This window comes from Podarcis gaigeae (assembly GCF_964106915.1).
Source record: "Podarcis gaigeae genome assembly, chromosome: 1".
In the NCBI taxonomy this organism is placed as follows: domain Eukaryota; kingdom Metazoa; phylum Chordata; class Lepidosauria; order Squamata; family Lacertidae; genus Podarcis; species Podarcis gaigeae.
The window spans coordinates 91,150,835-91,178,054 of NC_139678.1; the positions used below are offsets into that span (position 1 = coordinate 91,150,835).

Below are 27,220 nucleotides of genomic sequence, written 5' to 3' on the forward strand. Positions count from 1 at the left end.
ACCATGGAATGGTCAACTATGTTTATCTTGTCTGTGTGTGTGTTTTGCACAGAACTGCCGGAGGCTGAACTGACTTTTCATTTTTAAGTCTCACTTGGTATAACAGATACCCCAACCACAGTTCATCTTCTACGAACTCATGCATTGGACGAAGTAGGAGCCGTCATGATGTAGTGGGCGGTGTATGACAGACCTGAATTGGGGGAAACTGGGTTAAATTCCTATTTAGCTCAGTGGATCACTGTGGCCCAATCACTCACTTAAGACTATGAACCTAGAAGCATTTCCCCCTTAACTCAGCAAAGCTTATTTCTGAGCAGACACGTATAGGATTGCACACTTATCCTTATCGTAGGATAGCTGTTGTGAAGATAAAGTGGCAGGGAGGGGAAAACACAGACTGTGTACACTACCCTGAACTGCTTAAAATGTAATAAATCAATGAATATAAATAATAGGCTTCCTCTCTTAGAAACTTCATCCCATAATAATTTGTTAGCCTTTAAAGCAAGAATTGGGAATCTGTGGCTTTTCATATATTACTGGACTACAGTTCCCATCATCACAGACTTCTTGCCATTCTGACAGAAGTTGATGGGCGCTGAAGTCCAACAACATTTGTAGGTGTCCAGTCCCCCTCATCCCTGCCTCAAAGGTCATCATAAGATTCTTTTGTTCTTTGTGCTGCAACAGACACAATGCTCACTTACCTGTAAGTCCCACTGAACGCAACAGGATTTACTTCTGAGTATACAGGTCTAGGATTGTACTGGAAAGCTACCTACTCTTCTAGAGATCATTGTCATCCTATATATGTCCTTCTCAGGAAGGACAGCTCATTCCTTATATTCCCCATCCCTCCCTCCACTGACTTCTTTCACGCATGATGATCCTACTGCATTACGAACTATGTCTCCATTACATGTCAGTCCTGATGAATGCTAGTGGGACACTGAATATACTATATAAAAGAGATTAAATTCATATGAATTCAATGTAATATTGACAATCTGAGGAGAAATACCAGTATGACAACCAAAGGTACAGAAACACTGAAAAGCCTAATACAGTGGTACCTCAGAAGTCCAACGGAATCCATTCCAGAAGTCCATTTGACTTCCAAAACGTTCGGAAACCAAGGTGCGGCTTCCGATTGGTGGAACACTCACTTCTGGGTTTGCGGCGTTCGGGAGCCAAAACGTTTGACTCACAAGGCATGTGGTATCCAAGGTATGACTGTAGTAACTGGAAAGGTTGACTATCACAGGTAACATTTTTAAAAAATTGATTATGTTCCAATATTACTTATAGCGAATAAAAACATATTACCTTTGCTTACATGCTTGACAGTAGGGATGGAGAATTTGTGGCGCTCCAGATCTCATTGGACAACCAACTCCCATCAGGGATGAGGGGAGGACCATAGGTTCCCAATCCCTGCTGAACCGCAACTCAAGGGTGTGCACTTCCAGTTGTCTCCCCACTATGATCACTCTTCCAGAGTATCTCTACCACATGAGCTAGAATGGGACTTGTTTTAGAATGTTTATTATTGTTAGCTGCCTTTGCTAGATGTCTTTTTTTACACTAACATCACAATACAATTAATCAATCAAGTTTACTGTAACAAAAATGACAATATTCGAGACAGATTTTGAGCCAAGAAAGGGTTCATGAAAGATTTCAGAACTTGACTTGAACATAACCAAGCAAATATATCTTTAAGCAGAGGCTTGACAACCATATGTCAGGAGTGCTCTGATGGCAGGGGGTTGGACTCGATGGCCCTTGTGGTCTCTTCCAACTCTATGATTCTATGATATCACTCAAAGATGCATAATTAAGTATTCACCAACTAAAACAGATCATGTGGAACAAGGAGCCATGGAATGCTGGAGCCACCTGAACCCACCATGTGTTTCGAGTAAACATACCTCATGCCTTTCCTCCATCCTTCAGACTTCTCCATGAAACACAAAAATACACATTCATTCAGAAGTCTCAAATCATCAAATGCACTAGTTCCGGCCCAACAGCTTACTCAACACGGCTTTGTCCCACTCTGCTGCAATTATGGCTCATATAACACTATATACCCAAATTTGAAAAATCAAGAGGGCTTTGAGTGGAAATTCTCACGATCATGGTCACGATGCATGTTCCACAATAAGATAACAGGCCACAGTTTGGTGACATAAACATGCTTTGTGGGCAAAAGATCCAGATGGTGGTGGACTATAACTTCCATCTGTTCTTGACCATTGGCCATGCTGATGAGGACTGATGGGAGTTGGAGTTCACTAACATCTGGAGGTCACAGATTCCCATCCTCCAGGATCAACCATAATGGGCTAGATCGGTGGTTCCCAGTTGGCTAACTACTGTAGATCCCCTACTTTTGAAAATTTTGATATCTCTGTGATAGTATTTGTTAGGTGAATGGTGCCATGGATCCCCTGGGTGGTTTAAGTGGACCTCCTGGGGTCCGCAGACCACCAATTGAGAACCACTGGGCTAGATGAATCCTGGGTCTAACTCCATATGTTTCATGAGCTCATGAGAAGAATAGTTTCTACCCTACCCCCTTCAATTCCTGCAGGAAAAGAAAGATAAGAGGGGGAAAGCTCTTCTGCCACAACAAACCCCTAAGACAGCAAACTTAAACATATCAGACACTAAAGCCTATTTGAATCAAAGCACATTGCTTCTGAGTAAACATGATTACCTTCAGGTAACGTAATTTTGAGTTGCAAACGTGGCAAACCCGGAAGTGTATACTTCCAGGTTTCACTGCACGCGCATAAGCGCTCTATCGCACCACATGCGTGCGCAGAAGCAACTCCTCCAGATACAGACTTTTCGGGGTAAGTACGGACCCCCGGGACGAATTAAGTTTGTATCCAGAGGGTCCACTGTAAATACAAAGGAGAAGGCAATTGTGGTGAGGCTCCTCCCTAAACAGGCTGGGGAGAGTAGTGTTCACGCTAACACTTACACATGCAGAGTTGTTTTTTTATAAACTAAGCACCTTGCCCAACTCGAGAAAGGATTTTAAACCCACTCCTACACACACAGCCCCAAAAGTTGACATACCTGCTGCAGGACATGGAATTGGTGGAGGATAAAACTGTTGTTCCTTTCAGCAATTACAGATACAAGTCATTCCAGATAATCTACCCTTCCCTATGCTCTTCCACATTTTGGCCCCCAACACCTGAAATATTTGGGGAGGGGAAATGCAGGGCTCTTTGGGTCTCCCAGATTCCTCCTGCCCACGTATACCAACCTCATTCACCCATCCCAGTTAACATGAATGAAAGGAGACCACCTCTGCTTCTTCAACCTCTCCACCCTCTCCCACACACAGATGATCAGTCAATGTGTGCCCAGCCACATTATAGGCTTTGTGGCAGAGGATCATGGCTCACGTCATTCTGAGGGCCACTTCTACATTGCTAATATAGCAAGAAATCTGCATCATTGCTTCAGCTACATACACACACTATATGTGACACACTACAACCCATTCTCTATTCACCTCTTCTCTCTCCACCTCCATTGCAGGGCTGTCTACAACCCATGCTGCTCAGATTCATCCTCTGTGCACCATGTCTAGCATGCACTCACTCTCTTCTCTCTGCATCCTAATTCATAACCTTCTGTTTCCTCCTTCTTCTGCATATCAGTTATCTCCTCACACTCCCACAGCTCTCTTTGCACCCCATCTGTTATTCACCCACCCCTTTCTCTTTTCAAGGGCTGGCCCACAGATAAGCCTGGCTGGGAGGGGGAGGAGGGAAACAAGTGCCTGGAATGGGAACCTGTAGCCCTCCAGATGTTGTTGGACACCAACTCCCATCAGCCTCTGTCAGCATGGTCAACAAAATAAAATAAAATAAATTCCTTCCAGTAGCACCTTAGAGACCAACTAAGTTAGCTATAGGTATGAACTTTCGTGTGCATGCACACTTCGAAAGCTCATACCAATAACTAACTTAGTTGGTCTCTAAGGTGCTACTGGAAGGAATTTTTTTATTTATTTTGTTTTGTTTTGACTATGGCAGACCAACACGGCTACCTACCTGTAACTAGAAGCATGGTCAGCAGTCAGGGATGGCAGGAGTTGTAGTACAGCAACATGTGGGGGCCTACAGCTCCCCATCCCTGCACTTAAGAGGAGACAAATAAGATGGTCTGCCCCCCACCTATGAACTTAATGCTGTGTAGGTATGATTACAGGATACTTCTGCAAGAACAAGTTCAAAGGCAATAATAAGCTATCCAATCCATATGAACTGCAGGGGAAGGTGCAGCTATCCTTTATCTGGGAAGCAGGCTAGCCTTGCAGACCCAGAACTGCTATGGAACTAGGTAGCTGCAAGTCTCAAGAGGAACTCCACCATCACCACCACTGAACCATAGGTTTGTTCTTTTTAAAGAATAAGGAGTTATATGCACTGAAGAAAAAGGAGTACAATGTTCTTAGATTAATTTATAGTATGACATTGGAAGACAGTAACATCTCTTGTGTTTATCGTTCCGAGTGGTACTTTGAAGAAGCACTTATTCTCTTACAGAGTTGAAACAAAAATCATTTCAAAACACCTATAACATGGCATGGCAGGGGAAGCCATCTTTCTCATCCATAAAGATGTAAAAAGGGCCTATATAACAGATGCTATTGTAATTTCTGTATATTGTACTGTACAGTTGTGACACAATGTTCACTACTATAGTTGATGGGGGGAGTGGAGACAGTCAAGAGATCTTATTTTGGAAACATTGTGGCTCAAGGATGATAGACCAAAAAAAAAAAAAAAAAGGAAGCCAAAACTGACAACTATAAAAAGCTACGTATATACACAGTCACACCAGCTGAGAGATCAAACATCTACCTTCCTGAGAGAGGTATAGTTCTCCCAATTGCATAGCAAGTTTAGCAGATCATCTGTAAAGGCTCCAAAACAGTGGAAGTAGTTTCTGTGATAGAAACACCAGAGGCCCAACAAGAGACACAATCATCCCCATGTTCCCCTCACAAACTGAACTTTTTTGCAAATTGTTTTATTGCAACATCTTCATTTAGGCACTACTGATAACAACATAACTGAACTGATCAAGTTTTGAGATGAACGCTCTGAGAATTTACCCCTGTGCTGTGCCCACTGAAGGCATCAGGAAGTTTCATTTCATTTTATATGTTTATAAAACTGGGAATCATTGATCGATGGTAACACCACATTTATTAATCCACATACCTAGCACACACAGATAAAGGCTGCAACAATAGGACAAAGATACCTACGCATTTTGGAGAGAGAAACTGAAACAACGACAAACAAAAATCTCCAAAGAGCCGGTTAGGGAAAGATATCCAAGACTAAGGTGGAAACAGAAATGCATCCTTTTATATGGCAGCACAGGCTTGCCTTAATCTCACATTTAAGCACAATAGGGAGAGGTGGGGATAAAACAAAAGCTGCATTTCTCTGGTCTTTCTTTCTCTCAATGTAGATTACAAACACATGGAAAAATTCAGAGGCTCCTCCATAGGACACCCAATCCACCCCAGCCTATTTAGATGTACCCGCCCTGCACTAATCCTTACGAATTTGCTTTGTTCGAATATAAATCTCAAAGAGATGGGAATAGGGCAGGGGGAGATATCCCTCTGGCAGGTCACTTTCTTACAAGAGTTCCTCCCACCTACCCACCCACAACTATCATGCTCGTCCATTGTGCCGGCGCTGGAGATCTTTCCCCTATCCTACATGCGGAGAAGACTGAAAGCGCGACCTCTGTAAAATAAAAAAAGGAGCCAAGATGCGAAGCCCAAGCAATTTTGTCCCGCCCACCCTGGCATAGTCTTTCACCTACAGAGGATCCCTCTTGCTCATCATCCCCGCTCGCCATCCAGCCAGCTCTGCAGCTCCAGACAATGCTCTCCCTTCCCGCTCCCCACCCGCACACCGCCCTCGCCCTCGCTCCCCTCCCCCTCCAAGCCCCCTGCCCATGCAGATCCCGGGCAACATGACAGTGCAAGGGCGGGCGGGTGTGAATACCTGGCGGCGGAGGCTGTGGCGCCGACACTGGAGGCGGGCGCAAAGATATTTGGACTCCTGCACGTCCTAAAAGAGGCATTCAGACGAATGGGAGCAGCAGAAGCCTCTAATCCCCGCTGCTGCCGCTCCTGCTGCTGCAATGCATGGCTGATGCTCTTCTCCGCCCCTGTGTTGCCGATAAAGCTGCAGCTTGGGCTTGGTAAGAATGGAACCTCGGCGCGCAGGCGCACTCGCCGCTCGCTAGGAAAGACTGGAGTGGGGGGGCGGTGCTGCACATGCGCCGTAGACCACAGCACAGGGGCATGCGGTGAGCATGCGCCTCTTGTTCCTGGCTCTTCTAGGGACCATCACGCATGTGCTGCCCGAGTCTCTTCCCTGGCCGACGCTCCCGCCGACAGTCATAGAGGTCCGTCAAAGGCTAGATAGAACCAAGGGGGGGGGGGCATCTCTATGGTGACGTGAATCCGATACTGGAAGGCGCGGGGCGGAGGGATGCAAAGTGTGTAGCTGAGGCGATGAGCTCACCGCGCGTTGTACGCATGCGTCGGTCAGCCGTATTCTAGTAATGACGTATGTGCACAAACGGCTGCTGCATTCCTTGATTAATATTAATAAGAGAACGAGAGGGGGCGGAGTTTCGGAGTGGAGATGAAGGCTGAGCGCGCCGGTCTCGCCTTCCGGGGTCAAAGGTCATAAGAAGGCAATGCAGTATTATTTCAAAATAATTAGGGAAAGGGGTGGGGGTGGGGATTGCGTCCTAAAGAGACACACTGTACAGGGAAGCTTCTAAGGAAGTAATATTTCCTTCCCGCTCCCCGTTATTATTCCTGATTACCTGTTGAATTTCTGCCTGTTGTTCTAGTGTTAACTGCATTCAAATACATTTCAACTGGTATTGCCTTTAAAAGATCTCTATCTCTGTGTGTGTGTTTGTGTGTATTTGGGCGGTGGGAGTAAGAATCTTATGGCACCTTAAAGATTAACTGCAAAATATGTATACAGGTCTACTCAGAAGCTTCAGTGTAAAAAAATATGCATTGTTTGTATTTGGTTTGCCGTTACTATTCTGCAAAAGTGAAGAACAGTTATGGATTGAAGGTTAAATTTATATTTCAATAAGCAGTTAACCATTTAAATGATCTAATAAGGCAGCTATGGTTATACTTGGTTGGCAATGAGTTCCTTAATGGTAGCCCTTGTCCATCATTTGTCAGGTTAAGAGGTACCGCTGCTGACTGGGACTTACGGAGAGGATTGTTCACACACAGAGGCATCCTAAAATGCTTCCATTTTGCTCATTGTCTGCCTGCCTCTCTGCTGACTCTGTTCCAAGCCATCAAAAAGAACCATCAAGAGGAAATCACTGCAATGACCAAGCCTAACAAAAGACAGAGAGAGAAGTCACCAGCAAAACTAAGACCCTGCACTCTGGGTACTTAGCAATGGAAGATGCCAGAGAGGAGGAGGGAAGTTCCAGGTTTGCAGGGGGGAATGATGTAACCAAACTGAGAAAAGTGTCAGTTTTGCAAATGGGGGGTGGGGGTGCATGTGAATGCTCTGTACTCTAGGCTCAGGTTGTATGTATGTGTAAATAAACCATATATCATAAAGATGTCATAGTCTCTGCTGTGCCTCATTGTCCAAAAAGAAACACAGACCCTGCTAAGTGTACCTGATACCCCTGGAATCTTGCACTGCTCAGAAATTGGGGTGTCGTGTAACAATATCCTCTGCCCGGATCTCTGTAAGTGAGGACTGCATGAATGGGTGGTTAACTTAGAAGGGCCATAACCTTGTGCCTATTGTGTAATTTGCCACCACAGGAAAAGTAACATTTAAACAACAGTCCTAAACAGGACTTACTTCTGAGGAGGCATGCATAGGTTTGCAGTGTTAGTTTGGGCAACTTTTGTACGTTGGAGATACGTGAGGAAAAGGCCAAAAAGATTCCTTGTAGAAATGCAAGTACGTTCTCCCTTACTAAAAAAAAAAACAAAAAAAAAACCTAGAATGACAACAGTATGCTGAATTTTACACATGGGATTCCTGTTGCTGTGAAGTACACGTACGTTCTCCCTTACTAAAAAAAAACAAAAAAAACCTAGAATGACAACAGTATGCTGAATTTTACACTTTTCTATCATGGGATTCCTGTTGCTGTGAAGTACACTTTTTCCCTTAAAAGATTTTCACACATCCCTAGCTTTTTTCAACAGTTAACTACAAAGCACAGTGTATTGATTATCCACAACTCCCAAGCTCAAACAGCATGAAGAAAGCATGGATTCAAATAAATCTTCTTATGCCATATCGTTCACAGTCCACATGTCACTATGGTGTGAATGGTGCACTGAGCATCCCCTTTACACACATCCCAATAACCATAGACAGTGCGGTTGAATGATTTCTGAAATTCATTTGTGTCTAAACAAAAGTATTATCAAGTGCCCCTTGGAAGAGACAATTTCAGCTGCTGTGTCACAATGTCAGATTGTGAAATAACTTCTGTCACTCAGAAGAAGAAGAGATGTTGGAATCATGGTGGATAATGCCCTAAAATATCAGTAAAGAAGACTGCAGCTATTTAAAAAGCAACAGTGCACTACCATTTTACTTATCAGATATAAATACACAGAATATAAACCTCCTCCATTAACTGGTAATGGAAATGGTCAAAGTGGGGGCAGGCATGGTTGGATATTCCCATTTCAACTCCATTCATGTCTATGGGGGGATGCAAAAGGGCTGATTCTAATATCCAGCATGAACAGAAAGGACTTCTGAATAAATACATCTCACTTCCTCTTTCAGGTATACTTAAACCTTACTGTGCTGAAGAGCAGAAAGACTGAAGAAAGGGCAGAAGGTCTGTGCAGAAAGACAGCAGTGATGAAAGGGCTCCCCCTGACCCTGTAAGGGAAGCAGAGGTGCCTTTGCGACCGATAACTTGCTCTGCATAGAGTGAGGCTTTGCTCTCTGCAGTTTGCTATGAACTAATCCTAATGCAAGGACTATGTATGCATATCTTTGACCGACCTTGGGAGGAATAACTTACACATACAAGTCATAATGTAAAAGGCTAGTTTGCATATATTTCCAATACACACAAATTGTGCGATTCCTTTCGCACCTCATTTCCTTTCCTTTCACTCCCCTGCTCTTCCTCTTCCTTTATTAACATGTTTCTCACCAGTAGTACACAGCAAGCCATCATAATCTCTTCAAGTCCTATTCCTACACTTTAAAAGCCCACTTACCATATTAATTCCACCTAACGGCAAGCCTGCTGTAATATGATGGGAGTTTTAAGGTTGTAAATGAAACAAGCTCACATTAAGGGAGATTCGCTAGTTCTGTATGAAAGGCTGTGCAAAATCAATGAAGGTTGCCATCCTAGGAATACTTACTTGGGAGTAAGTCTCACTGAAAATGATGGAATTCCACAGGGGAGCAGTAAGAAATATTATAATATTCCTGACCTGCTCGTTTGCAACAATTTGGGGTATTACCTCTGGTGGGGGACACATCATACTCTTTCTGGGGTAGTTTGTCCACCTTTGGTCCCTATCCAGCACTCAGCTGTCATCTGTGGCTCCTAAAAGTTGCTGGCATGTGACAGCAGCCACATCCCAGGAATGGCTTCGACTGGCCAGCTAAACCAGGTGAGGGTAGCCTATGGGTCTCAAACTCTTGGTGAGTTAGGGACTTCCCCTGTTTGCAAAGCCAGGCTCTGAAGGATTGAGCAGATGAGACCAACATTGGGTCCAAGGGTCAAGAAGACGGTTTCTGCATGTGCTATAGATGGAAGTGGGGGGCAGATGGAGATTGCCAACCCTGGGAAGGAAAACTCTGATCCTAAGCCTCTGCTGCCTTGTGGGATACCTTCAAGAGAAGAAAAGGCTAAAGAGTAAACCCTACAGAAATCCCAAGTGGAGTTCCTAAGATGGTTGGATGGCATCTTGTATGCTTCCTTCCAGCAACTCCTGCAGTCAATCTGGTGCCAAACATATTGCTCTGCTTTCCTTTGGACCACCAGTGAGGCCAAAAGTGGGGTCTGATTGTCTGGGCAGCCCAGGACCTCCATACACACTGTCCAGGCTTGCACCCCAATAACGTCACTTTGGTCCAGTCCATTGTCTCTAGAGACAGACAGATGCAAACAACATTATGTATAGTCCAATCTGATGCATTTTAACTTGGAAGTCATAGTGAATTCAATGGAACCATACTACCTAAAGGACCATCTTCTCTAATAAGATAGGCAGATGAAGGGGGACTTGTTTATCTACACAGGCGAGTCCCTTTTCATTTAAACAGGACTAATGAGGTGATTTGTTCTTCTCAGCTGCTGGCTGCCATTTTGTTTCCATTTTTTATCTGCTCTTACCCTATTTCTATATGGTTTTATCATGTTGTTGCTTGTTACGTTATGTAGATTGGTTAGTTTCTATTGTGGATTTTATTATTCTTTCCCACATTGGGCTTTTTAAATTGGAACATGTTGGTATAAATGTAACAAACAAAAATAAGTGAGTAAGTCCCATTGAACTTAATGAGATTTCTGGATAGAGAGGCATAGACTAGTGATGGAGGTCAATAGGAATACAATAACTGACCATTTTGAGGGGGAAAGTGCTAGTTTTCAGAATAAAAGCTGGAAAGATGTAACTGAAGTTGGAAAAATGTCCTTTATATGTCAGTATCATCTAAATTCCTAGTTGTAGTATAATACACACATTAAAGTTTCATTCCACAGAACTGTGTATCTAGTTATCTGAATCCATGAGTTTTTCTGAGGGGAATTTCAAGAGCAGTTTCTGATATGGCATAAGATCAGCCGCTCTATCTCTACTGTCAGAGGAGGGAAGAGTGCTGTTGCACCCAGGTCCTGCTTGCAGGTTTCCCCACAGGTGTCTGGTTGGCCACTGTGAGAAAAGAATCCTGAACTAGATGGTCCACTGGCCTGAACTAGGTGGCTTTTAAATTCTTATTCTTAACCTCCTAATATTGGCAGCCTCTGACCTACTTCTTTTAAAAGAAAGTTAAAAAACAGAAGAGGAGTTTGAAAAAACTGCAATGAAAAGCAAATAGATATGCAAAATGATAAATAAATTGTATATATAAACAAGATATTACCATTAAGCCATTTTTAGTCTAGCATTTTTATTGTGTTTATAAAAAACCCATCTGGTTAATTAAAACCCTTATTACTGTTTTCATCTCTTATTAACTTGCAACAGGGGAAAACCCTTACTATCCATGAACATTATTAAACTCATTCGTTTTAAATGTACATTTAAACAAAAGCTTTTAGTGATCATACATCAAAACAGCATGACATTGCAATGAAGGTATAATTAAGGAATTAAATGTTGCACTTTCCTTTACAGCGTGTATGTTTCGCCCAGACGTATCCTAAGCAATCTTGCTTGTGGTCTAAGGAGCATTTGGAGCTGAGACGTTAAAATCAGAGATGGCCTAAGACTTTTCTGTGTCTCAGAGAAAAAAACCAGCGACGTATGGGCTCTTATGGTGGTTTTATACTGTATAGTTCTAATAGAAAAGGCTCAGTTTTTATGTATCCTTACTTTGGAATAAGCTCCTGCAGCAAGATTGCACCCCACCCATCTATTCCACGTGGAAGGTAGATAGTGCTGTTGGCATAGAAAAGTGAGAATTATACAGAATCTTAGCTGGCAGCTGCATTGTGGCTAGCTGAGTCACGCTCCTCTCCCTACTTCTCAGAGTGCCCACTAGCAAGCCCCCAGCTCCAGTCTTCCCCATCACTGACATTGCCGTCACTGTTCCCTACCCATTCCTCCATACCACTGAGTATAGAATGGTTTTGGCAAGGCAAAGACCAATTGACCAACGGGAGCTGTAGTTCAGCAACATCTGGAGGGCCACAGGTTCCTTACCCCTATCCTAGCATAAAGGCTCAAACAGAAGCAGGGTGTGTTTTAACTGATCATGTGAGAAGACTGCAAGTTTTACCGCTTTTATCTTTATCACTTTTGGTATATTTTAGCTGCTTTAATTTCCACTGTGGAAGTACGTGGAGGGAAAAAATCCCTACCCTAACAAAGACAACAACTGCTAGACAAAATGTTTTTATTTTCATGCCTCTAAAAGCATTTCCCTTGTGGTTATATGTATGAGTCAGCAACTCATCAATTCTGCAGTATTTTTAAAGAGTTGCTTAAGGGACAATATGGCAAAGCAAACCTTCTGAAATTAGGATATGCAAAAGCTTCCAGGGCGGGTGGAACTATCCAGACTCTGGCTCTACCAATTGATTTTGAACTAGGTGGGGGGTGGGATACCAGGATTATTATTAATAGCCTTCTAGCTTTCTGGGAAATGATCTCACCAAGCTGGACTAATCTTTTAAATTCGCATTATGGAGGCAAAATGTCTTTTTTTAGAGGCAGCTACTTAAATCGATGGGTCATTTCTAACTATATAATACCTTATATGTTGCTCTGAATATTGGAATGTCCCCAGAATTCCAACAGCAAAAAGAGCAGGGTATCTCAAAAGAGAACGCTGTGCATTATCTCGCATTGCAGGTACACAAAACGCAAATCAACCCAGTCCCCAAACACTAAGCCCCTTCCACGCAAGGGGTCTGCAAGATGCTATTGAGCTTTAAGTGGCCTGCCTCCTTAATTAATTACACATGTAATCCTATTTTAAAAATCCACTGAGAGGATATGCTTTGAATTCCAATTTGTTTATGCCCCGCCTGTGTTCATCTTGAGCTTACTTAAGGATGCGCCCCACCCCATTCCAGAGGCTCACTTTTCCAGAGGGAACAGGAGCAACTTCCTCCTTACTGTTATGCTATTCTTGCCTTGGTCCGGCTGCTGTATTGATAAGTGCAAAAATGAATTGAGTAAGAGGAGGCAGAGAATAAACAACTGCAGCAGGAACAAGCTCATATAAATGTTCCCAACTGCAGGTGTCAAACCACTTCAGAATCTGCTTTGATGTTGCAGAGGTTTCCAAGGTACTTGCTTGGTGTACACTTGCTTGGAGCCAGTTAGGCCAAAACAGCACATAAGACTTTGCCCTCCTGGATTTGTAAGTCACCACAAGTAGCTGATCACTAATTGCCCCTTAAGAGAAAACCCAAATTGCTGGAAAGGAGGCATGCACATCCCTCACAGTGGGATGGGGAGGTTTTTTGTTTTAATTGAGGTTCATGGCAGGGCATTGCTGCAAATGAAAGAGCAGCTTTTATCTGCTATCCACTGCTTGTGGCAGTCTATTTATTTATTTAGTTATTTATGGACTGTCTTACCCGCCCTTCACCATGAGGCTCCAGAGCAGGTTATGGCAACACAAAATCTGTGGAATCTACATCTATCTATCTAAACTGTCAAAGGCCAGTTCAGCATTTGGTAAAAAAGATGTTGCCAGATGCGGCTCTGTGGAGAGGAAACTTAAAACTATCCCAGGGAATGGGCTACCCTCAGGGAATATGCCCTTTCCTGGGCTGTCCCCCCACAACCTTCCAAGAGCGATCGAACTACCAAGGGGGCCTTTCTGCTGATCTGAACACCTGAGAGGGCCTGTAGGGAAGGGAGTGGCCTTCCATACAATGCAGAGGAACATTAGTGTCTGCAAGTCTGCAGGGAAGGTTTCCGATCTGCAGCTACTTCCCAAAGTGCTATGAATGCAATGCAACAGTGAAACGCCTCAATAAATCTGTTAGTCTTTCAGTTGTGTGCATGCATGTATTCAAAGTGGAATTCCAGTGACGGCAATACAAGGAAAAAAGATTATTGTGTATATAATGTGCTCGGGAAAAGAAGGGGTGAAAGCCATTGCATGTCTGTGAAAATCAATCAGCTGTACAACCCTTAGAATTTGAAGCAGGTTTAGAGACACCTGCTGACTTATTTCTGTATGGCAGTTAAATATTTCTTAGAGCTTTGGAATCAGAATTTAACTGTGTGTCCCAATGCAAAGGATGAGAAAAACCTGTATTTTTAAATAATGAAGTACATGGAGAGCTTTGGGGGGGAAAACCAACTTGTCAAGTAGCAGGGAGGAAAGTCTGAGCATGCTGAAATTTCCCCTTCTGTGCAATTAGGAAATGTATAGGCACCCAGCCCATTTCTGCATCTGATTGCATGATTTACATGACATTCCTGTTTCTCTTTCATTCCACCTTTCCAAAACTCAGCTGGAAGCTTATCCCTTTCTCTCTTCCTTAGCCTCCCCAAACCTTACCCCTCGTACATTATGTCATCTCTCTACTGATATTTATGAGGTGAAATGAATTGCAACAGGGTATATACAGCAATGTTTGCTGACCTGGTGCCTTCCAGGTGTTTTGTACTACAACTCTCATCACATGCTGGCTGCGGCAGATGGGAGTTCAGGAAAAGGCTGGCATACGGAGTGTGTTGAATGTTGAATACAAGGAGCAGAGCGGTACATTTTGACTGGCCTAACTTGTTGTGAGAGTTTAGAAAAGCTGCACCTTCTAGAATTCTCTCTTCTTTATAATTATGTCTTTCTCTGTATCTGGACACATTAATCCAAACAGCAGGTCTCCTGGCTATGTGTTCTTCCTGAACTTCCTCACTTCTATAGGAATAAGGTTTTGTGTTTTTTTTCAATAAGAGGATCCTGCATCTTTAAGCATTGTGGAGGGACAGGAATTATGGCATGTGAAGCTTATCATGCAGGGCTTTCACTTAATCTGACTCATTTGGCTGGAACAACAAGAACTAAACAGATTCATTTCTTTTTAATACAACTTGTAGATAAAAGCATGTTCTGAATAAAAACCAAATACTGCAACAACCTACTGGTGACTTTTGAGTATAGTTGTGGTAGAATAAGAATTTTTTTCATTATTTATATTATTATCTACCATTATTTTTGTTTGCTTGCTTGAAAACACTGGCAAGTATAGAAGCATGCTGCATTTTGTGGGATGAAGTCAGGACTTTGATTCCACAAGACAAAGCAGGTGTGACAGTAATTCATTCCAGTTCCCAGGGCTAAATGAATAACTGACAGCTCTTGCTCCTTCCACATTCTTATGCTGGGTGCACAGAAGAGGGGCTCAGCATTCTCCAGGGGGGGAAGAGGCTTTGCTGACACTTCACTCTCTTAGGGTTCAATAACTGTTTCCCTTATTACAGCAGCTAACAGATTTTGTCAGTAAACTGGATTCTGCAGCATGCTGCGAAGAAAAGAACGATAGGTGCCAACAGAGTCATTTCTGCTCCCTTTCTAAGTTAAATATGGGACACTGCTAATATGCCTCTTTAACAGCTGTAGATGAGAGGTAATTTGGGTTGATTCTGCTTTTTCTACCACTGTGGCACCAAGCTGCACAATTTTCCCTTCTACATAATCTGCATTTGCAGGCACAGGTAGAAGCCTTAATCCAATGTTACATGCCTTAGTCCATGGGTAGGCAAACTAAGGCCTGGGGGCCGGATGCGGCCCAATCGCCTTCTAAATCCAGCCCATGGGCAGTCCAGGAATCAGCGTGTTTTTACATGAGTAGGATGTGTCCTTTTATTTAAAATGCATCTCTGGGTTATTTGTGGGGCATAGGAATTTGTTCATTTTACCCCCCCCCCTCAAAATATAGTCCAGCCCCCCACAAGGTCTGAGGGACAGTGGACTGGCCCCCTGCTGAAAAAGTTTGCTGATCCCTGGCTTAGTCTAAAAGTAAGCTTTTTGGAGGTCATCAGTTACATTACCTGAAGTCTCACTGTAGTTTTAATGAATAATATGATTGAAAATGGCTCAAAAGTTATTCTAACCCATCTGCCCTAATATTTGCCAGTTTTAAATACTCTCGTTCCTCACACAGCCATGTCTCCTGTTTATATAATTGCGAAGCTTTCTTTCTATCTCACTTAAGGTCACCAGAGTGTTTCCTGGTGTGGCTGGGTTGATTTGTAAGAGCTGCATAATTGGCAGAGATTCATCTGGCGAATCTTTCCTTCCTGCACTGCATCACTATGCCAAAGAAGAATCATCTACTGAATTTTCCGCCCATCATGCACTGTTAAAGGCAGACAAGATATGCCAGCAAAAGGGTTGCTAACCTGTCTGTCTATAAGTGTGCAAATACAACCAGCAGAATTGAGAGTTTTTTATTTATTTCTCTCCCCTGCCCCCCCCCCCCGGTAGTAAAAATGATGTAAGTGAAGCTTTGCCTGGGAAACCTTAATAATGAATTTTGACATGTCATGCACCTATTAAGTAACCATGATGGAAGACAGTTGACAACCTTATTCTATCTTTCACCATCCCTCTCCAAATCTGAACAAGACTGTGACTTACCCTGATCCTAAACATGTTTCCTTAGGAAGATAAGAAGATATATTACAAGTAATGGCGCATAGGCTTAGATTCTTGGTGGAAGGGCTTTTGTGTGATGAGCAGAGTCCTGAGCATAAAATCTCCCTATGAGTGGCTGAAGCAGAAGTCATGACACAGCATGCCTGTTCACTTGCTATGGAAACTATGTTTGGTTAAGTATCAAGTGTCCAGATTTCTGCTCATGTGCTTAGCAAGGAAGCACTGCATATTTATAACTTAGGCAGCCTAAAGACTACAACAGCAAAGCAATTCCCTTATGGGCCAGCAAATTCATTCCACAGCTTGGCCTGAGCAATGTATTAATTATTGTTGTTTTTATATTGCCAGAAGAATGTGGAATCTCTTCTAGACCAAGATAAATTGATACCAGAAAGATTAATGGTCTAACTTAGCTACAACACAGTAAGGCGTGTGATAAACCAAAGAGTGGGGACCCATATTGAGGCCTGAGGGTTGTATCCAACCAAGTTATACTCAGAGCAGAGTCCATGAAATTAATGGACCCGTTAGTCATGTCCATTCTTTTCAATGGGTTTACTCCAGGAGTAAGGAAGCTTTGACCTGTGAACCAAACCTGGCCCAGCAAACCTCCCCATTTGGCCTGCTAGGCTGCTTTTCTTAAACCAGGTCTACCTGCCACACACCTGACGTATAAGATGTCAGGTCTGGGGCAGGTACCAATGTGGCTACAAAGTAACAATCAGGAGTGTAAAGTGAGTGACCAATTGTTCCTTGCTGGAGCATGGTGCACTTCAGACGTTGGATGAAGGGAGTGTACCTTTTTCTGAGAGCACCAAGCAGTTTGCATTAAAATTTCTGCTAAAACAGGTTTCCCCCTCCACTTCAATGCAACCTGCTAGGCACTACAGGATTAGCAAAGTCCCTTGTTCTGCAGTTCCCAGTTGCCAACTGGCTGTCAGGCACTTGACATAATGATGCCAAGTGATTGACAAGTGAGTTGTCCAACCCACCTGTCAAAGCTGGCCCACAGGTTATGGTCAGATAAGGATCAGGTTCACTGGTCCAAAAAGGTTCCCCATCCCTGGTTTACTCTGAGTAATACTAATATTGGCTACAACACTGAGTAATCCAGAATGCCATTCCGTAGGGGCATGTTGGAGCTGCAAAAAGAACCTGGATGAAGGGTGTGTTTGAGAACATATATGAACACCTTAAATTTGGAGGCTGCAAAGGTACATTGAATCAATTACCACCTTGTTGGTGAGATCCCGAAGCAACATAACTTTTTATAACATGTTGAGATTGGAAGCTTGGCAGGCTCCCCAAACAACTTTGTGATCCTCCCACACCCACAATCTGCGCTGTTGTTGAGACACACACTTCCCTCTAGTACAAAGTGTATTACTTAGGAGAAAATGTGGGAATTCTTTTTACCAAAGTTATGTTTGTGCAGAAAACGTGCTGCAAATGAGAAACAGATGTGTACCGTTTTTAAAAAACCTGAAATTAAAAATTTGTGTAGAAAGTATGTAAATTGGTAAACTTGCTGCCCCCTAGTGTATCAATGTATTCATGGAAGGGGACTAGCTTTTCTCTCTCCTATTATAAGGACTTAATAATTGGAGCTTTGCACACTTCATAACATATAGCAAAACACAGATTTGTCATAATTAAAAAAAGAATTGCTTAAGCAACAGCATAGATTTGTGATACTAAAAGTAAATTTTGAAGTACACAGTGTGAAAATCAAAGTTTGATCATTAATTTAAATTCCCAAGAGATTGCATGAACATGCTACATACCTAAATGCACACAGTAAAGAACCTGATTTTCTGTTTGGCAACAGCTTTCACATAAAAACAGACTTTTGTTACATGAAACTATCAACCTGGTTTAAATTTGATGATGGTAAACTACTTGTGATTCACATGGGATCTGGGTCTGTGACAGCCTGCTCAGATACTTGGCTCAACACATTTAATGTCAAACATATAATAGAAAATAATGATGAGTTGTGAAATTGGTACATCTTTGGCTATAATAATAGGGTAAGACTTTGAGTAGGACTTATCAGATGCAACCCTTTATATCAGTAGAAGTTACTTTCTAGTACTATGAATTGCTTAAAAGCTGTTGAATGCAATCTGAATTCACTCAAGCTCAGGATCTATATCTCTATCCTTGGTGGTAACATTACATGACCCCAATATTGGCTAATGGTTAGAAACCAAACAAGCCAGTTCTCTTTAATATGGTATTCATTGTATGAACATGCTCTGTGTTTTTTTGTACTTGCAAGGCAAAGGCATGTGAAGTAGCAATTACTATCGGATAGGTAAAAATATTGCCCCAGCTCAACACTGTGACCAAGCTAAGATGCCTCAGTGAAATCAGGAGACATCAAAAGAAAATGGTATTTCACATACTAGGGAGTCTACTAACTCAAGAGGTGATAATGCTAAGCATTTACATAGCTTCCCTAATATTATGTCTTGCAAAACTGTGATAATGATAGTGTAGCTGGATCCAGTACTGCATTCTCATTATAATTTGTGAATTAAGAACTCCTGAATATGTTGTACAGTCATTGCATGATGCGCAGAAAGTCAGCTCCTAAGACTCTCGGCTTGTAAGAACAAAGCAAGCTTTTAGCTGACATAATCGGCATGTGTTCAAATGTTGAGTGGCCTGATGCAAAAGGAGACAAAGGTTTTGCATCCTTAAGAGCTGTGTAGAAAAATGGAATTTCAGGAGGCATGGCTTGTCATGCAAGCTACGTCTGCTGCAGTGCCCTCTTCTGCAGAGCTATTGATTTTATTTATTAGTTATATTTATTTCTAGCCACTTTCAGCCTACCCACACCACTATCCCCATCCCCAGTAATTATGGCCGGCATTTTGGCGGTCTTGTAATAACAAAAGGGAGAAAGGGGTACTCCTGAAGAGAGAGCGGCCCCTCGCTATCGCCTAACGTCAACCGTGAGCCCCTGAGCCCCTCTATTATTAAAAGAAATCAGAGAGGACGTCGCTTTCGGCCCCGCAGCTCGTCAATTGCACCGATCGCGCAATCCCAAACGTGGAGCTAAAAACCAGCGTTTTGAAGGAGGTGATTCATATCTTTGCCAGCCAAGAAAGCAGCGCCTCCTTCCCAAATTCATTATTCTTCTTGCTATTATTGTTGTTACATATGTACTGAATTCTGATGGGGTGTTGTTTAGGCTGCTGCTGCTAATTTAAGACAAAACATGCGAAAAGGTATTTCATTCAATAAGGCAAAGCGTATCCCGCGCCAGCCATGGGAAAGGCCCCCTTCTCTTTCGCTGCGGCTGAGCCTGAACCAGAGACTAAGCGGAAGCTGAACCAAGAGGCGGGGGGAGGGCTGTTGCTCAATCGATCCAGCGAACGGATTTCATCCGTCAAATTGGAATTTAACAAGGAGCCGCCATCTCGAGGCAGCAATAAACTCACGTGCAGCCCGAGAGGCAAATACCCCTCACAAAAGGGTTAGAGCTGCTTAGGGGGTGGGAAGCGGGGACCCAGCCTGGTTTGTTGTTCTGCAATCCAGGTTTGGTTTGTCTTAAAACAGCGTGTCCTAACGTGGTCATTTAGCTTCGGGTGCTTTTCGTAGTGATATATTACCACTAATAACGGAGGCTCAAGCGGCAGTTGCAACAGCAAAGTTACTCCCACTGAGCTATATAATACCAGGTCAACATGTATAGGAATTGCAGCCTGAAGGGGCTGAACTCAAAAGCCACCCACCCTTGCATCCTTTTCCTTTGCAATGGGGAATATTGCAAGCACCCCCCAACACTGTGGGACCTACTTCTGTGTAAAGCAGAGGCTCAGCTGTCCAGCTGCGGCTTCGTTGCTAGAGCCACCCACCTTGCGCGCGCATGGTCCCACGTTCAATTCCCGGCATCTCCCGGTAGGCTTTTTTTTTTAAGCACTCCTGCCTGAAAACCTGGATGGGTGGGCCAAGAGCCTGACTCGACTTAAGGCAGCATCTTAACACCCCCCCCCCCCATAGAACTGCCCTGTTTATAGGGCTCCCCCCAGGTAGAAAGCGATATGTAAAATGTGGCCAAGACGACGAGTAAGCACCTCGGAGCCGTTTAATCTCTCCACTTAGGCTGTGCAGTTGCCTCTGCCCCCGCCTACTTGTCCCCATGGAAGCCAACGGGGGGCTGACTGCCCTGCGAAGAACGACGCCTAGGGGCTGGGGCTGGGACACGCACGAGAGCGGTGCGTTTTTCTGTCAGGCAGCGAGCGGGGCAGCCCCGCGACGGCAGTGTGGAAGGACCCATCCCTTTGGCGGCACGGAGAGTGGTGGGAGTGCCCAGAGCGCTGTCCCTGCAGCCCGTCCGACTCGCAGCTTCTCCTCGGCGGCGTCGCCATGTCCGTCAGCGAGATGTTCATCGCTTTGCAAGGGGTGCTCACGGCCGACCAGGATATCCGCGAGGTGAGAGAGGGTCGCGCCGGTGCGAGGACCACGGACGCTTCGCCAGAGCTCGGAAGGGGGATCCCTTCCTTCCCTTTCGCTGCTCCTCGGATCACGGGGACTAGAGCCTTGGTTTTCCTATCTTCCAAACCGCGGGAGCCAACCTTTTAACAACTGCATGCCTGAAACATGGGACCCATTTCTATCACGTAAACCCAAAACCGCCCTACGTGCCTCTGTTGTGGCTCCTGTGACATTTACATAACGGCCCAGGAGAGGGAAATTTAGTTGTTGCTGCTTGTTACGCTAAGTGTGAGATAAATTGCATAGGCTGAAATCTTCTGTCCTGCACCACCACCGTTAAAGATCTTATTCTCCTTTGCGCCTATTCTTTGTCAAAGCTGAACAAAGAAACAACAACAACAACCAGTGATGGTTGCAAGCACTGCCACCCATCTTGGGTCAAGGTGTGATCCACTATGGGGTACTGACCCATCACAAGTAGCAGTATGATGAAAAGAATCATAGTAACAACCTAATTGCCTCATAGATAACCATTAGTTAGCTAAGTAGTGCAGACCCCGTTTTTCAAAAGCCAAGCTATGGACCCACTACTTTAAAAAAGTTTGATATCCCTATGGTAGTTTTTGTTACGTGAATGGTGCCACAGATCTCCCGGGTGGATTACTGGGACTCCCTGGGGTTCATGGGCCCCCAATTAGGAACCAGAGGTTAAAAATTTACTAGAGAGAAAGACGGGCAAAATTGAACAGCAGCTTTGTGCTAACACATTGCATGTTTTTCTGTACCATCATATTCTGAGTATTTTATTGTTGTTTACAGGAGATCAGGAAAGTTGTTCAAACTCTGGAGCAAACAGCCCGGGAAATTCTTACAGTGCTACAAGGAGTCCACCAGGGGTCTGGATTTCAGGACAGTAGGTCATGCTTTGTTTGCCTATTGAGAAAAAAAAGTCACAAACATGTTTACATGCATAAAGGATGGTTACCGAAGATGAGGATAAAAGATGCCACTCAGTAATGTAAAAGTGAAATGGTTATGTGTTTTGTGAAAAACATTTTTCTACTTCAGTTTCTTTGTGAATTGGAAATGCAGGAAAGTGAATCATGTACAATAGATTATAACACTAAATTTGACTGTTTCATTATTGGGCACTTAACTAGTCAACAAAGACTTATTCAGCTGTGAAATCTTAAAACAAGTCTGGTTTCTATATCCTATCAGACAGGGCAGCTTGTGGGTTCTACTCTGCTTGAGCAGAGCCTGGTACAAAAGACATACTAATAGAATGAAAGAATTCAGAACCTGGAAATTTTTTAAGGGCCAGAACTGAGCAAAGCACACAGTCTTTCCACACAATAATCCACTCCCTCCCCATTTCAGCAGTACAATTTAGTGGGTCATTTTGTTGTTGCAAGTGTTAAACACATCTGAGTAAGAAATCCTTGCTGATTGCTTCAGATCACCCAGAGAATTACTATTCAGTCACAATTTACCTTCTGTTCACTCCAGGTAGAACAAGTAGAAGCAGCCTTCCTGCTTCAAACTGCCACCCTCCAATTCATGGGGATTGGGGGTGGGTAGTGCTAGCACATTTGCTTCCACACCTCTACTCATCTGACAGCTTACCCAGTTGCAGGAATGAATCTCCCAGTAGAGCAGAGTGGCTGCAATAACATTCCCACAGCAGAGTCATTGCCATTTACTTTGAGGGTGGGAAGGGGTAGGTGGTGTGAAGGTCAGGGCTGTACAGACGAGCTAGCTAGCAGGAGCCCTGGATTGCCTCTTCCAGTGCATCCACAGAACCCTAACTCACCCACCCACCTAGTCTTTCCCTGTAAATGACAGTGACTGTTTCCAGGCGCCTATTGCTGCAGCTGAACCACTCCAGTCATTATGAACTTATTTCAGTGGGACTAAACCATGACTAACTTAGGCTTCAGTCCTGTATCCACTTAGCTAGGAATAAGCGCCATTGAACTTAATGGAACTTAGTTTTGATGCATAGGATTGTGGTGTCCTATGGATGGATCCAGTGAATCAAACTTAATAGAAAATTAATAAATATATAAATGCTGTTGGGGTTGTTGTTCATTATTATAGTGCGTACGTTTGTGTTTTTATGTTGTAAACAACCCAGTGTTCTTCAGAGGGAGGTATAGATAGCAAATAAATAAGAAACCTGTTTCTTTTAAGTATCACAGTATTGTCTTTGCTCATGGTTCTATGCCTAAAGGGTGTTTTCTTTAAAGAAACTCAAAAACAAATAACTAGCCTTTGTTTTCGAGGTTAAGTGGTGTTTGTTTTTAATTTTAGTACCAAAGAAGTGTCAGAAGGCTCGTGAACACTTTGGTACTGTTAGAACACAGTTGGCCTCTCTGAAAAACAAGTTCCCTGCAGATCAATATTACAGGTTAGTAAATGTCCACTTTCCTCCTGCCTTTTGTGGTCTTTTTTATAATATTTTATTCTTTTTTCCATATAGAAAGTTACATTTGTTACTGAGCAATTTCAAACCAATCATTTAAATATGGATGGCTATGATTTATTTCCACTGTTGGAGGCAGCATGCTTCAGCATATCAGTTACTAGGAATCACAAGTGGGGAGGATGCTATTGTACCACCACAGGGATAGGATTTAGGACTAGATGGGCATTTTGTCAGATCCAGCAGGAGTCTTCTGTTTAAAGTGCCAGGAATCACTTTCTCTTTCCCCCCCATGCAGATTTAATGAACATTGGAGATTTGTGTTACAACGTTTGGTGTTCTTAGCAGCATTTGTTGTCTACTTGGAAACAGAAACCTTAGTGACTCGGGAAGCTGCTACAGAAATACTTGGAAGTAAGGAATTGTTTTTCCACTTAAACACAATGACTTTTGGCTTTAGCAAGGCTCCCTGTCTAAGAAATTCCGTAAAATGTTAACCTAAATTGGCACGTCAGAAAGCTTCTACATGTCACTTAGCTTTCCTTCTAAAACCTTTTGACATAGTTTGACAGTGAAATAAAGACTAGACCTCTGCTTCAGCTCTGCCAAGGTTCCTTTTTTAACTGAAAAAATTAGTAACTGTTAGTAAAAAAAGGAGTCCATATATGCACTGCTCGAGAGCTATGAGTTGGCAGAGTTGCAGGCTCCCTGGGAAGGTAGAAAGTCCACAGTGAAAGACAGGGGAATATGGGAAGATTAGGTATACACATTAATTATATGAAGCTTCTATACATTCTTATTTACTTTGAAGAAGCCACACTTGTATTCAGTGAGGCTTACTAAATGTTTAGGATTGCAGCTCCACTCCAGCAGTGTGGACTCTAAATGGCAGCTACTCATGAGGATCTTGGTCAGAGGTTTTCCCCATGAGCCCTGCTACCTGAAAATCCTTTTAACTAGAGATGCTAGGGACTGAACCTGGGGCCTTCTGCATGTAAATAATGTGGTCAGCCACTGAGCTTTGGTGCTTGGGATTTGGGGCTCAGATATGTAACCCTACAATCCTTTCTAGAGTCTGAGATTAACATCCGAGGTACTTCTCTGTGTGCACCCACCAAGAGATGTCAGAGTGTGGCAATGAGGGAATGGGCCTTTTCAGTGGTAACCTCAGTTATAGGATACTCTCCCCAGGGAAACTCACCTGACACTGGCTTTGTCCTCTTTCAGGCACTAGGTGAAGACATTTTTATTCTCCCAGGCATTTGGACAGCACCACTGATATTGGAACTTTTGGTGGCTACCAGGGTATACATCCTGTGTGAAGGGCGTGGATGCTTTGTGCTGTTTCAGATTACTTTTTCTTTGGATGAACACTTTTAGTATTTTATATTTGAATTGATCAGTGTAATTAACTAACCATTAACCTAAAAGGAAGGCCTAACCTGGCACTCCTTTCATTTTGGAGTCTTCTAACCCTGATGATTTGTATTATCAGAGTTGAATCCAAATCCGTTCATTCTTTTTGCAGTTGAATCTGAAAGAGAGAAAGGCTTTCACCTGGACATTGAGGATTACCTCTCTGGGGTGTTGACTCTGGCTAGTGAGCTGGTAAGTAAAGAGTATTGAGAAGTTTTAGAACTAATGCAGCATGACTTACCTAGTTGGACTGAAACTAATATCCAGGGCCTTGGCATGGACAAAACTAGAGGTTATATACCATGGCTCTTTCTTTAACGAAGTTGCTAGTTGCTCTTTTTCTGCAAAGGGAGGCTTATGGTTGCATATTACTCTACTAATAGTAAAGGTTTGCAAGATTGAGGCTTCTTCATCAAATATGCTCTAAACGCCAGTATAATTTATCCTCTGGAAGGAAGACAAGGTGCTGAATACCCTGTTCAGATGTTAATACAGTTGTGGGACTCCAGTAAGGCCTACCTGGCCCGATTTGGTCTGTGCACGTCTGCTTATCTTGCACCGTTCTGCTTTCTTCCATAGGCTAGGTTGGCAGTGAACAGTGTCACAGCTGGAGACTACGCCCGTCCCCTCCGCATCTCTGCTTTTATCAACGAGTTGGATTCCGGATTCCGCCTTCTCAACCTGAAGAATGACTCCCTGAGGAAGCGCTACGATGGCCTCAAGTACGATGTCAAGAAGATAGAGGAGGTGGTTTATGACCTGTCAATCAGAGGGCTCAACAAGGACTCAATTGCTAATGCTGGTGGGGAGAAATAGAGGAGGGCTTGTTGAACTGAAGCAATCATTACCTCAGTCTTGCTGCCAATGAAGGAGAAGCTTTAACTTGAGCTCTCCAGCAGTAGTTTAGAGGAACCACAAAGCTGCATACCACTGTTGTTTTTTCCTAATGGAATGTTTAGTATGTCCAAGCAGAAACACTCATTCCCCACCCCCCAAGCCCCTCTAGCAGGCACTGCTTGGAGTCCTAAGTCACCCTGGTGTAAGCAAACTGTCATCTCTGAACTACAGCTGTTGCTATCCCATTATCGCTGCAGAAACAAGCATGGGGATTATTTTCCCCCTGCATCACAGCATTTGTTCAAGCCTCATCCTTTTTGGATCTCCATGTCATTTACATGTATCGCAGTTTATGCACACTGCTGCCCTGGGCTCCTTTGTAATAAATAAAAGTTCAGTACTTGGCTGCAGCTGATGTGTAAACAGCTTGTAAAAAAGCATTCATTTTCTGCTCATCTGTGTAAACCAGATAGATTGCTGCATAAAATCAAGAGTTCAGAACTAGGATGATCAGTTCAGTAGAAATATTGTTGGGAATGGATGTTTTCAAATAGTCACCATTATATAGTGCACATATATTTGTATCCTTAAACATGCTGATTTTTACATTTGGGAAGAGACGTGAAATAGTCATTGAAGCTGAACAGTTGCTTGTGAGCATGTTCCAAGTATATATATAAGTTTTAAAAAACAAATCCTGGAACATGTTTTAGGTGATTTTTTTGTGGGGGGAGGAGCACAGATTTCAAGGAGGTAAGTAGTTACGTAACAGGGCAAAGGTGTTTATGTTCCTTTGAATTCTAAGTGACCTGTTTCACATTTCCTTCATTTTGTATTGTATCTTTTTTATATAATGTTCTTGGTCCATCATGCAGCAAAGAATGCATTTGGCCTTAACAAAAAACAGTGACATTTACCTTGGTCCTAAACACATGTACATGGAGGCGAGTTGCTTTGTGCATAGGAGCACAGCTTTTGTATGTAGGGTGCAGGTGCAAATCACTCTTCTTTCACCTCCATGTGTGTGCTACCTCCACTGTATTAGTATTTAACACCCATCTTCTGAATCTCATATGTGCAAAATTTGTTTCTGCAATATACTGTGTTGTTTTGTCTGAGCATTTTTCATATTGTGTGCTGTATAGGATCTGTTTTTCCCTTTGCCCTAAAGTTTTTCCTTTGACAAATATCACCTCCAAAAGATAAGAAAAATATTTGTACTTTACAATATTAGTGGCTGTAAGTATCTTTTGTTTGTAAATCTTTGCCTTTTTCTGGTTACGTTTTGGGATGGGTGGGGGAAAAGTTCATTGAAAAGCAAATTCTTCCTTTGTTAACGTGGGTAAATAAAAGACACTGTTCTTTAATATTATGCTTCTGTGATTTTGTTTTGTATGTTTCTTACAAGCTTGCACCCTGTAATTCACAATAACTTGTTTAGTATACAGGTGTCATATTTTCTTCATTTTAACGAAAACCCCTTCTTTCAAGACACTGCAATTCTACAGCACCCATTTTGGGAGAAAGGCTATGATAAAAGGTTCACAACTGGTGCAGAAAATCTTGCTAAACGATATTCTTACAGTTCTTTTTCCTGTCGGCTATAGAATAGAAAAGTGCTGCCACATATTTTGTTCTCTAGTATTCTACAGAGTTCTTTTTTATTATTATTCTCATGTGTCACTAGGATAGGAGT

General features: G+C 43.0%; 2 protein-coding genes and 1 long non-coding RNA gene across 18 annotated transcripts in view; 2 read left to right on the forward strand and 1 right to left on the reverse strand.

The window, feature by feature from the left end:
• CLASP1 (cytoplasmic linker associated protein 1) overlaps positions 1–6,309 on the reverse strand; it is a gene marked incomplete at its 5' end in the record, with an annotated part of 162,964 nt that extends 156,655 nt beyond the window's left edge. For 8 of the 16 annotated variants that reach the window (XM_083732123.1, XM_083732137.1, XM_083732140.1 and 5 more), the window contains one exon: positions 6,063–6,204. Of the gene's footprint in view, positions 1–6,062 lie in introns of all 16 variants that reach the window. The other 8 variants (XM_083732126.1, XM_083732135.1, XM_083732125.1 and 5 more) reach the window with 3 other exon arrangements.
• Positions 6,310–6,353: 44 nt separating this feature from the next.
• Positions 6,354–7,674, forward strand: LOC310852375. The gene is made up of 2 exons (XR_014568088.1): positions 6,354–6,468; positions 7,277–7,674. It is a non-coding gene; the product is annotated as an uncharacterized lncRNA (long non-coding RNA).
• Positions 7,675–20,673: 12,999 nt separating this feature from the next.
• Positions 20,674–26,891, forward strand: TSN (translin). The gene is made up of 6 exons (XM_083752737.1): positions 20,674–20,843; positions 21,666–21,759; positions 23,160–23,256; positions 23,570–23,685; positions 24,800–24,879; positions 25,267–26,891. Exons 1-6 carry the CDS (start codon positions 20,778–20,780, stop codon positions 25,501–25,503), a joined length of 690 nt encoding a protein of 229 aa, XP_083608863.1. The 5' UTR covers positions 20,674–20,777; the 3' UTR covers positions 25,504–26,891.
• Positions 26,892–27,220: the final 329 nt, after the last annotated feature.

Coding starts and splice junctions, on each gene's coding strand:
- TSN (XM_083752737.1), top strand. CDS start 20,778: ATGTCCGTCAGCGAGATGTTCATCGCTTTGCAAGGGGTGCTCACGGCC. Junction 20,844..21,665: donor CCGACCAGGATATCCGCGAG/GTGAGAGAGGGT, acceptor TGTTGTTTACAG/GAGATCAGGAAAGTTGTTCA. Junction 23,257..23,569: donor CCTGCAGATCAATATTACAG/GTTAGTAAATGT, acceptor CCCCCCATGCAG/ATTTAATGAACATTGGAGAT.